At 42.5% G+C, this 10,588-nt stretch overlaps 1 protein-coding gene across 3 annotated transcripts in view; it reads right to left on the minus strand.

The window, feature by feature from the left end:
* Hmgcll1 (3-hydroxymethyl-3-methylglutaryl-CoA lyase like 1) overlaps nt 1-3,909 on the minus strand; it is a 123,639-nt gene extending 119,730 nt beyond the window's left edge. For all 3 annotated transcript variants that reach the window (XM_041679343.1, XM_041679344.1, XM_041679341.1), the window contains exon 1: nt 3,570-3,909. In XM_041679343.1, coding sequence (XP_041535277.1) covers nt 3,570-3,677 — 108 coding nt within the window. In that variant the 5' untranslated portion in view covers nt 3,678-3,909. The remainder of the gene's footprint in view (nt 1-3,569) is intronic.
* Nucleotides 3,910-10,588: the final 6,679 nt, after the last annotated feature.

Here is a 10,588-nt window from a genome sequence, read left to right on the forward strand (position 1 = left end):
ACTAACCAGGCATTTTGTTAGGTGTGGTAAGTCCAGTTATGGGTTGTTTTTTCTGGGTTTTATTTGGCCTTAATATTTGGCATAGAGAGCCGGGCAGTGGTGGCACGCGCCTTTAATCCCAGCACTCGGGAGGCAGAGGCAGGCGGATCTCTGTGAGTTCGAGACCAGCCTGGTCTACAAGAGCTAGTTCCAGGACAGGCTCCAAAACCACAGAGAAACCCTGTCTCGAAAAACCAAAAAAAAAAAAAATTTGGCATAGAGTTATATTCCAAATAATCGCCAAATAAATAGATAACCCATTTAATATACAATAGGTATATAATACAGTAAAATCATAGCCAAGACTAATGGGAAGTTTTCATGAAAATGTGACATTCACATTGAATGCTGAAGATTGAATAAAAGCTAATTGAGAAATATCTTCTAGCAGAGGGATGAAACGAGCGAAGGGAACATGATTTATAGACAGCAGAAAGAAGGACACTATGGCAAAAAAAAATATGACAAGAACTAAGTGAATAGTTTAAGATGAGGTGAATGAAGACTACTGGAGGCTTCAGAGTCCCAAGTCAATGTTCTGTTTGTCGATTTCTGAAAACAATGGAATTCACAGACAGTTATGATAATGGTATGATTTTACTTGAAATATAGAACTTCTAAACTGTCTATACAGTGGGTAGGAGAGGAAAAATTGAAAGTAAGAAGGGGAAGGCAATGGTTTAGTCACATGGAGGTCACATAGAGCTATTTTAAAATTGAAGTGCTGGTGAAGCTGGAAAATAGATACATTCGAAAGGATTTCAAGATTGAAATTCCAGGACTCCGTGATGCTTTAAAAGTGATGGAAATGCGCCGGGCGGTGGTGGCGCACGCCTTTAATCCCAGTACTCGGGAGGCAGAGGCAGGCGGATCTCTGTGAGTTCGAGACCAGCCTGGTCTACAAGAGCTAGTTCCAGGACAGGCTCCAAAGCCACAGAGAAACCCTGTCTCAAAAAACCAAAAAAAAAAAAAAAAAAAAAAGTGATGGAAATGGAGGGCAAGGAGCCTTCGACTTGAACCTTATAGAACAAAACAAGCTGTGAGCGGATTCTTTGCAACAGGAAATCATGGGGGAAAAATCTGTTTGGAAAATGTTTTAGTAAGGGTTTTGGTGGTTATGATAAAACACCACGACCAAAATCAACTTGAGAATTTATTTTAGCTTACAGTTCCATATCCCCGTCCATTACTGAAAGAAGTCAAGGCAGAAACTAAGAGAGGAACCAGGAATCAGGAGCTAATGCAGAGACAATGGACAATCTCTGCTTACTGACTTGGTTTTCTTAGTTTGCTCAGACTACTTTCTTGTAGCACCCAAGACACCTGCTCAGGGATGGCACTGCCTACAATGAGCTGGGCATTCCCACATCAATCACAAATCAAAGAGGAATGCACTACAGGCTTTTCCACAGGCCAATGTGCCGGGGGCATTTTCTTAATTGAGGGTCCCTCTTCCCAGATGACCCCAGAATGTATGGAAATCCATCCAGAGACTTTGAAGGACTTGTGCATAGAACAAGGCTGATTTTCCAGAAAGAACTTGCCAGCCCAGGAAGAGAGGACAAGAATTCAAGTTGGAGATGTTGAGTATCAATTTCTGTTGAGATAGCTAAGTGCAGTCTGAAGCTCGGAAAAGAGAAGAAAATATAAAGCCAAGAGCTTGGATACGAATAATAACCAGGACTATGAGAGGAGATAAGCTGTAAGACAGGCCGGCACGATGGCCCAGAGAGACAGAAGCTACTGAGCCTGGCAAGGACACAAGGATAAGAGAGCTGAACCAAAGAAGTGGTTTGCAAAGTGTAATTAAGGAACAAACGGGAGGGTCACAGGCGGAAGAGTTGGAAGGTGCTAAAATGTCTTAGAGAGTTTTCCAGAAAAGTACACGAGTCTGAAAGTCATGTCCTTTTATTGCCTCATCAGTAATCCAAGCAATCTTCCTTTCCCGTTTCCTCATCTTAACAGATAAAGTGGAAACCATCCCCCATTATCCTGATGTTTGTCACCATCTGCAAAGCCCACAGAATGTACATACACACATCTATAAAGATCACCTAAGCAATAAAATCGTGTGATTTCATCTTTAAAAAAAATAAATGTTAGGGATTCTTGATTGTGTAAAACAAACTGTTAGAGATTGTTGGTAGCATTCTAGGAAGTTCACATGAGAATACATGGGAGGAGATAGAGCATGACTTCCCACTTCACCTCTGTCATCCCTGGGTTTCTATCAAAGGGCCCTTATCCATCCTTTTGTGCCTTTTTATTAATACATATTACTTGTAGAAAATAATGGATTTCGTCAGGACACTCTCATGTGCAATCATATTTACTACCTCGTTACCCTCATTAACCCTGCTGATCCTCTTCATTTCTCCCAGTCTCTGCTTTCATTGTTCCTTTGTTTGTTTCATTGTTTCTCCCCCCCTCCCCACAGGGGACAGAAAACATGCAGGGCTAATCTTTTCAGGCTCTGGCTCATTTCATGTGACATGGTGACTTTCTGTTCCAGGCGCCTACCTGCAAAAGACTTGATTTGGTTCTTTGTTCTGAATAATATAGCCTGTTGTATACATACACCATATCTTCTGTATTGTATCCATCCATCTGTTGATAGATACCGAGCTGATTCTAGGACTCTTGTGAATAGCCCTGGCCATATTCTAGTTGATGAGGCAGAAACTATCTATAAAACAGCCCACAAATTCTGGGTCCTACTTGTGGATCCAAGGTTTCAATTTCACCTGTTGGAACACTGGACTGAGATTGCACACACAAAAAAATAAATTAATTAATTAATTAAATTAAATTAAATAAAAACTACTGTTAGAATAGCTGGTGCAGCATCACATAACAAAACTGGACTAGCCCACTAAAATAACAGGAACTACCTTGTTCACAAGGCAAACAGGCACTTATAATTAAAGAAGCTAAAAGTCAAAACCTTGAGGAGTCCATGACTCATAATTCAACAGTTATTACGACTTTCGGGAAAATACAGGAAAAATTTCATTCTATAATCCTTTTATTCAAGTCTGTTTGATTTTGTTAAAACACAGCGACATTAGAGACAGTCACCGCTCTGACCTGACAGGTGATTTTAACGTAGTGTACTTCCTAGTGTGTACTGGCTTCACTCCTTTCTCTAATCCACAAGGTGACAAGCTTGTAGTCTGTTACACACTACAAGGAGGCACTGTCCTTGAAAGAACGCCTCTGGATTTAAATTACATTAGATAATGCATCCCTTCCAAGGGAAAACCAAGGGAAAACACACAGACGTGATCACTCCTATAGGCCACCTGCAAATGGTCCGGAATAGGGAAATTGCTAGGCCTGCAAGGACGAGTCTACTGGTTCACAGCAGGAAGGATGAAAAGCCTTTTCAGCTACAGAGCTGCACACTGACAGCGGGAGCTGCTGCGGGCAGGGTCCTGGCATACAGAGGTGACACAAAGGGAATTAGGGTGAGATTGATAGGGAAGAGGCTGTGCCAGAGGGTGGGGGCGCCCTAGGCCGCGAGGTGGTACCTGCGCGGGGTCCAGCGCCCCTGCCACTGACTCTCCGCTCCACAGATGCTCGCGGAGAAGCTGTTGGTAGCTGAGGCAGTGCTTCGCAGCAGATGGTAGATTCCCCATGGCGCAGCCTGGGTGACGCAGGCGGTGCTGGATCCCAGGGCCTGAGCCGCAAACGCGTACGGGCCGGGAGAGAGTCCCGCGGGTGCTCGCGCGGGGTCCGAGCTGCACTGCGGCGGCGCGGTTCCCGGGCAACGCCCAGGCAGGGGTGCAGCTGGCACCTGAGTCCCAGCCCTGAGACCCAGAACCCGGAAGGGAACAGCAAAGTGAGACAGGGTGGCACACATCCAGGCCCCACTCCCCGACCGTGGGGCTCTTGGGGCTGATGGTCTGCAGGTGCTCACCCACCTACTCATGCCTGAGTCAGAGCTCTGGGGGAAGAGAGGCCTCTGAGAGGAAGGAGCACAGACATTCTTTCATTTCCAGCCACAAGCCTGTAGGGTTGTCCCTCCGAATTCGTTTGAGTTTGTCTTGTGTCAAAACTCTATTAAAAATTGCTGAGGCGCTTTACATAAACCCTATAAAAGAGAATCCTAAATTAGGAGAGATACTGTAGGTAGACAGCCCAAGAAGTTGTCAGTAAAGCCGATAGTGTATGATAAATGTTAAAGTGCTGAATTATTTTCTTTGGTTTACTTTCATTGAATTTAATGGTTCTCTCCTTCCACTACCATGTGGGAGTCAGGAACAGACCTCAGAGTGGTGTGGCGGTCTGGCCACAAGCTCCTTACCAGCTCCCTGGGCCTGAAGAACTTAAAAAGAACTTTAAAAGAAACGGCACAGTAACCAAGGCCCTAAAAAGACAGATCCATTCAAACCAAACACGGTTCTAAGTAGATTAGGACTGAGGATTTATATGGTAGCCTTAGGACCAGACAAGACCTGCTTCATTCTGCCTACTTCACAAACATCCTCAGACTGCAACACTGTGATACTCTTCCGTGTGGAGGCTGGAGCCTGCAGTTGATAAGACACAATAGACCAGGAATAGTCTTGGGCGGCAGGAGGGGGGAGGTGTCTCTGCAGTCTCCCAGAGACTCACTCAGCTAAGTGTCTATGGCCAAGATGCTAGCTGACCATACTGTCTCCCCAGCTAGTAAGATCAGCATGGACGGATGCACATGCTTGCGCTCACACGCTTGCGCACACGATGGAGGGCACAAAGATTAGGGATGCATGATCCAGATCTGTCAGAGAATACTTTTGTTAACTCTCTGAGAATTCATAGAAGGAATTTTGAACATACTCACTCCATCTCACCCTCTCCACCAAGTTTAAGGTATCTCTTATCATTTTCCTTTCCCCCCCACAAGTCCAGTTTGTGTTGCCCAGCCACTCTTGAGAATAGGGCCCACCCTAGCGTGTGTTCAACGGAGTCTCCCTCTTCAGGGAGTTATCACATGCCAATAGCTCCTCAGATACTGGTGGGATTTCATGCCCACCTGTGCCTACACCCAGATTCTATCAGTCTGGAGCCTGTGCTGGTCCTATGTATGTTCTTACAGTTGTTACGAGTTTGTTTGTGCAATTGCCCTGTGGTATCCGAAAAACGGTTTCTTTGATGTTATTCACCACCCTGGGATCTTACTATATGCTGTCTCTTCTCTGAGCCCTGAGGCTCAGAATGGGATATGTATGACCCATTTAGGGCTGAGCACTCAATATCTTATTTTCTGCATGCAAGCCTTAAAAGGTCTAGAGAGCACAGAGTTTTGGGACACAGTGTGTAGTTCTCTTTTTACATTTGCCAGGTCAACTAGGAGTCCGGGCTCTGGAGAGACTGCTCCTCGGTTAAGGGTTTGTACAGTACTCATAGAGGACGGGAGTTTGGCATCCATGGAGGGTGACTCACAACCACCTATGACCTCTAACCCCAGTGGATCTGACTCCTCTAGCATCAAGGGAACCCCTACGCACATGCATATATACATGGGGTTTTTGTTGTTGATGTTTTGCTTTGCTTTTCAATGAAAAAAACAGAAAATAGATTTATTTGAGTTAAAACTTATACAAATAAAGAAACTTGGATTCTAAGCCTAGTGTCATACTGCTTAGGAAGGTAAGCTAGAAAGACGGCCATTAGTCTAAGGCCAGCCTAGGCTACATAACTAGCTCTAGACCATGTAGGTCCACAGAGAAAGACCCTTATCACACCACCAAAGAAATTGGGCCAAGCAGTTTCTTTATTAATTAACCAATGAAAGCATCACATAGAAAGAAGACCCACCTACATCATTCAGTCTTGAGCAAAATGATATAGCAGGTCAATGATTCAGCTGCCATATAGATCCACCCATGACCAAAGTGATCCATCCATTCAGTGACTCAGCTGTCTATAGTCTCATTCATGACCAAAGTGATGGATCTATTCAGTGATTCAGTTGTCTATAAACCCAGTTATTTGACACCAATGCTTTGTTAGTTTCAACTTATGTAGACTGCCTTTCTAACAGACTGGAGGAATTACCTCCAGATACCATATCCCTCATCATTTGATAGATAGACTAATTAGAACATGCGACTCACTCACAACAGGAAAAATTCATTTATCTATTTAAACTATATCATCTATAAAATTCCTGACAGCATAGGTTGACTCTTTATTAATAAATAAATTAATGTTTAAAGATAATTTTAAAGTCAATAATTCTAAAATATCACTCATACACTTAACTTCCATTCCTCCTTCTGCCAATAATTCAAGTACCTGCTCTCATGTTTCTACTTTTTAAAAGATTTATCTATTTTTATTTCATGTGTATGAGAGTTTTGCCTGTATAGACATAAATGCATTATGTATGTGTCTGGTACCTACGAAGCCCAGACAAAGAAGTGGGATGCCCTAGAACTGGCCATGTGAGTGCAGGAAACAAAATTCTGCTCCTCTGTGAGAGCAGCAAGCATGTTTCTAGCACAAAACTATCTCTCTAGACCTCTCCCCACCTCTATACTGCCTTGAACCACAATGAGAAGATGGGAAGTTGAGGGGACATGGGAAAGGAAAGATCCATCCAAGTCTGATGGAAACCTCTTTCCAGTTGGGAAGAACAATTATAATCCCAGCAGAGCTAGCATTTGCTTGAGGCCCTTCTCCTTTCTCATCTCCAGACCTGTAATTGAGACTCCTTCTATCAGATTTTCCTATTAGAACTGCCTGGTATAGTAAAAGGTCCAATCCACAGACCTTATGACTTCAGTGATTCTGTGTTTTAACCTTATCAGGTTATAATCTCATCCAAGCCTTCTCCATAGCCATCCCATAATTTCATCAACCAAACAAATAGAAAAGTGGACAGATTAAAATGTTTCTTGGAAACTCTTTGAGAAATCATTGGTACCATTTGAAAGGCACAGTGGTATGTAGGGTTACACTATGGCACATAACTTTGACTGTGCCTTGAGAAGCCCACACCAACACTTCGTTATGTTATTTTCTTTCTCCGAGCATCTCTCTTTCTTTTAATCTCTGTACTTAAATCCTATATTAAAAATAAGGATGGGGAGATGGCTCAGTAGACAAAGCATTCATAATACAAGCTGACAACCAGAGTTCAGATACCCCAAATTTACTTAAAAGCCAGACATCCATGGCAGCTACCTATGACCCCAGCACTCCGGAAGCAGAGAAAAAATCCTCAGAGCATAGCCAAATTTGGGATAGCTCCAAGTTCACCGAGAGAACCTTCCTCAATAAATAAAGTGGAGGAAAAAGGAAGGCATCCAACACAGGCATGGACACACAAATGCTTACAAATGTACAGAGAGAAAGAGAGAGAGAGAGAGAGAGAGAGAGAGAGAGAAGAGAATACACTTATAAATATCCATACCATATACACATTCACACACTAAATAAGAGGAATAAAACTATAGCAAATAAAAAGAATAAAAATGGCCAGGCGATGGTGGCACACACCTTTAATCCCAGCACTCGGGAGGCAGAGACAGGCGGATCTCTGTGAGTTCGAGGCCAGCCTGGTCTACAAGAGCTAGTTCCAGGACAGGCACCAAAGCTACAGAGAAACCCTGTCTCAAAAAACAAAAAACAAAAAAAACAAAAAAAAAAAAAGAATAAAAATGTATCCTAATAAACTTTTACTAAAGAAGTATTAACAGTGACGAAAGGCCCGTACCCACACTCTTGGGTGTATTTTATTCTTTCTCTGAACACCTTTATATTTTTAATAACCTCAAACTACACTTCACAATGACGCCCACCAATATTCTCTTCACATCCAAACCAAAGATCCTATTTCATCTGAATTGAGGTCCTTAAAAGATTAGAGGACTTCTCAGGCTGCTGAGGGTGACAGAGTGGAGCTGTGCCTCTGTCCCTGGCTGCTGAAAGCCTGTCCTTGAAACGGTATATCCCCATTCACCTGGTTCAGTCCTGGTTAATACCGGTCCTGTCCTGCTTAGGATTAGCTTAACTGGTCATTTTTAGCAAAGAGATTTATCTGATAACTGAATAAAACCAGGAGGGGGAATTTATCCTCACAGTGTAGCTCTGACTTCTGCCCAGCCTCTTCCTGCAGTGTGTGAGGCATTTGCTCTGAGAATGGAGTTCTCAGTTTAGCACATGGTTACATCTGCAGAATGACCCGGCAAGCCTCGCCTTAGCTTGATCTCTTCCAGATGCAGCATATCCACTATCTCCCTTTCAAAGTCAGCGTGCAGAATGCCCGTTGATAAAATGAAATGTGTTCTGAGAGAAGCAGCGAGGGAGTCCTAACTCTCTCTGATCTTGGGTGCTGATGGTGGGAGGATAAACCAGCCCTGTTACTCTGACAGGTCTTTGTTCTACTAGATAATTTGGCTCCTGATTGTCCTGAGACTTCTCTGAAGCTGAATGAAGGAAACATTTGAAATCATGGAAACATAAACATCGTGAGATAGCAGAGGCTGGGCAGGCCTGCCACATATGGCAGAGAGGAGCCAATGCTTGGGATAAACTGTTTTTCATGCTATTCTTCAAATATACAGTTTCTCTTAACTTTCTTTCCGTCACTGTTAATGCTTCCTATTTTGCAACAAAATCAGAAGACACCAAATTCTTACTAAAGTATCAGCTATTAGGAAGACAATCCTTGAACTGATTGGCAGTACCTTGGAGAGTAGGTACATAACATGTACTGCTCCCCAACTGTTAGACCTGACCCAGGTAAATAGTTCTTTAACTATTTTAAATCAATCATACCCACTCACATTCTAAGAGGTTTATTGTTGCTGCTGTCATTTGCATAGAAGAGAAGGTCAATTAGTCTGCTCTGTGAGCAACAGTTCCTTAATAAGAACTTCCTGTTTATTACATGGTTCTCAAAGATTTTCCAAATCACAGCTCACTCAATTATAGTAAAAGTTGTTTTCCCTGGGATTCTAGCTTTTATTGTGCCCGGGGAAAAGATCTAATTTTATTGGTAATGTTACTATTGATTGGTTTTAAAATTCAACATTGGAGATGAAATTATTTAATTTTTGCTGTGTTGATAGAAACAAAACTTTGGGTGAAGCACAGAAGTTCTTAGAGGACAAAGTTCTTAAGAAGAAGAAGTGTAATCAGAACTGGATGGGAAGCACAAATAATCCAATCGTGTGGACAGATGCAGGGAAACAGTCTACTAACTCCCACTGAAAAGTTAATAAGGAATATTGGGATGTCTGGGAACTACAGAGTTCTTCCCGGTGAGCCAGGATTCTGGAAATTCGGTGGCTCCTAAAGCCACCTCCATTTAGTGGCTTTCAGGTTCCCTTCTTCCAGAGTTGAAAGATGAATTTCAAGGGACTCAGAGGCTGAGATTTAGAGAGCAGAGCATCATAGATTTATAGACGGGAGCTTAGGAGGGAAAGAGAAAGTGCTGTGAAGTTATGCATGGAGACAGGACACATGTGGCTGGCAGGCAGCTGGTGACAAAAGGGGAAGGGGAGCTCAGAGTGCCGGGAAAAGAGTGACTAGGCTCTGGCCTAATTCAGAGACAGACAGAAGAGAAGAAGGAGGGGAAGATGAATGTTTCTCTGAACTCAGAAATGTGGGTAGACCCCCAAAAAACCTCATGACAGCTCCTGGAGATGACAGTAAAGGCAAAAATCTGGGGAAGGAAAGGGAAAATTTTCCTTTAAGGGGCATTATTATTCTTCCTATTTCTTTAAGCATGAACCGTGCTCCCTGAGAGTAGTTCCTTGGTCAGGTGACTGGCTGGCACAAGGGAGGAGACAAAGGCTTATCTTCACCCAGGGAGAGAGTGTCCTCATCATTGTAATAATGTGGGTGTCAACCAAACTACGCACACTAGGAAACAAATCATTTATGTAAATTGCTTTTACAAGGAATTGAAGTCAAAAACAAAAATAAAAACTTCAACATAAATGATATTGTGTTCACTCCTCATGACCTTTGGTCCGATGTCAGAAACTTTATGGAGCAATGTCATACTTCAACATGATATTAGATGTCTCTGCTAAGGATTCCTCTGTAATGTGATAATGTTTCTCTTAGAGAGATGATAAATATAGAAAATATTAATGTTTATCGTTACTACTTCAACTAAGTAAATTTAAAGTGATGTAGAAGATTTAAATCTGAAATTACATGATGGGGATTTTGAGTGTTTGGAATTTTGGAAAAGATCTTTTAATAAACTTAGATTTTTTTTCCCCTTGATTATCTTATAAATGAGAGTGGAATTAAATTTAATGACAAAGCTGATACCTTCACAACCTTTAATTTGAAAATGTCAACAAAGTATATCCTGAATAGACTATTAGCCTTCATATACAAAAAAATACATTGATTGTTTACAACTACTGATATACACATCATGCTTAATGAGTTCTGTCTTGAAATTTGTTGGAGGCAACGCTGCTGCCCTGAGATGAAGCGGCCATGGATGAGATGTTCCCAGAGGGCGCAAGGCCCTGGAAGAAGCTGGAGGGAGCATCAGGTTCTTCATGGACGTGGCAGCCAATGAAAATGTAGTTTA

The sequence above is a fragment of the Microtus oregoni genome, unplaced genomic scaffold, assembly GCF_018167655.1.
Source record: "Microtus oregoni isolate MIOR12 unplaced genomic scaffold, Mior012 000032F_ref0000030, whole genome shotgun sequence".
Lineage (NCBI taxonomy): Eukaryota > Metazoa > Chordata > Mammalia > Rodentia > Cricetidae > Microtus > Microtus oregoni.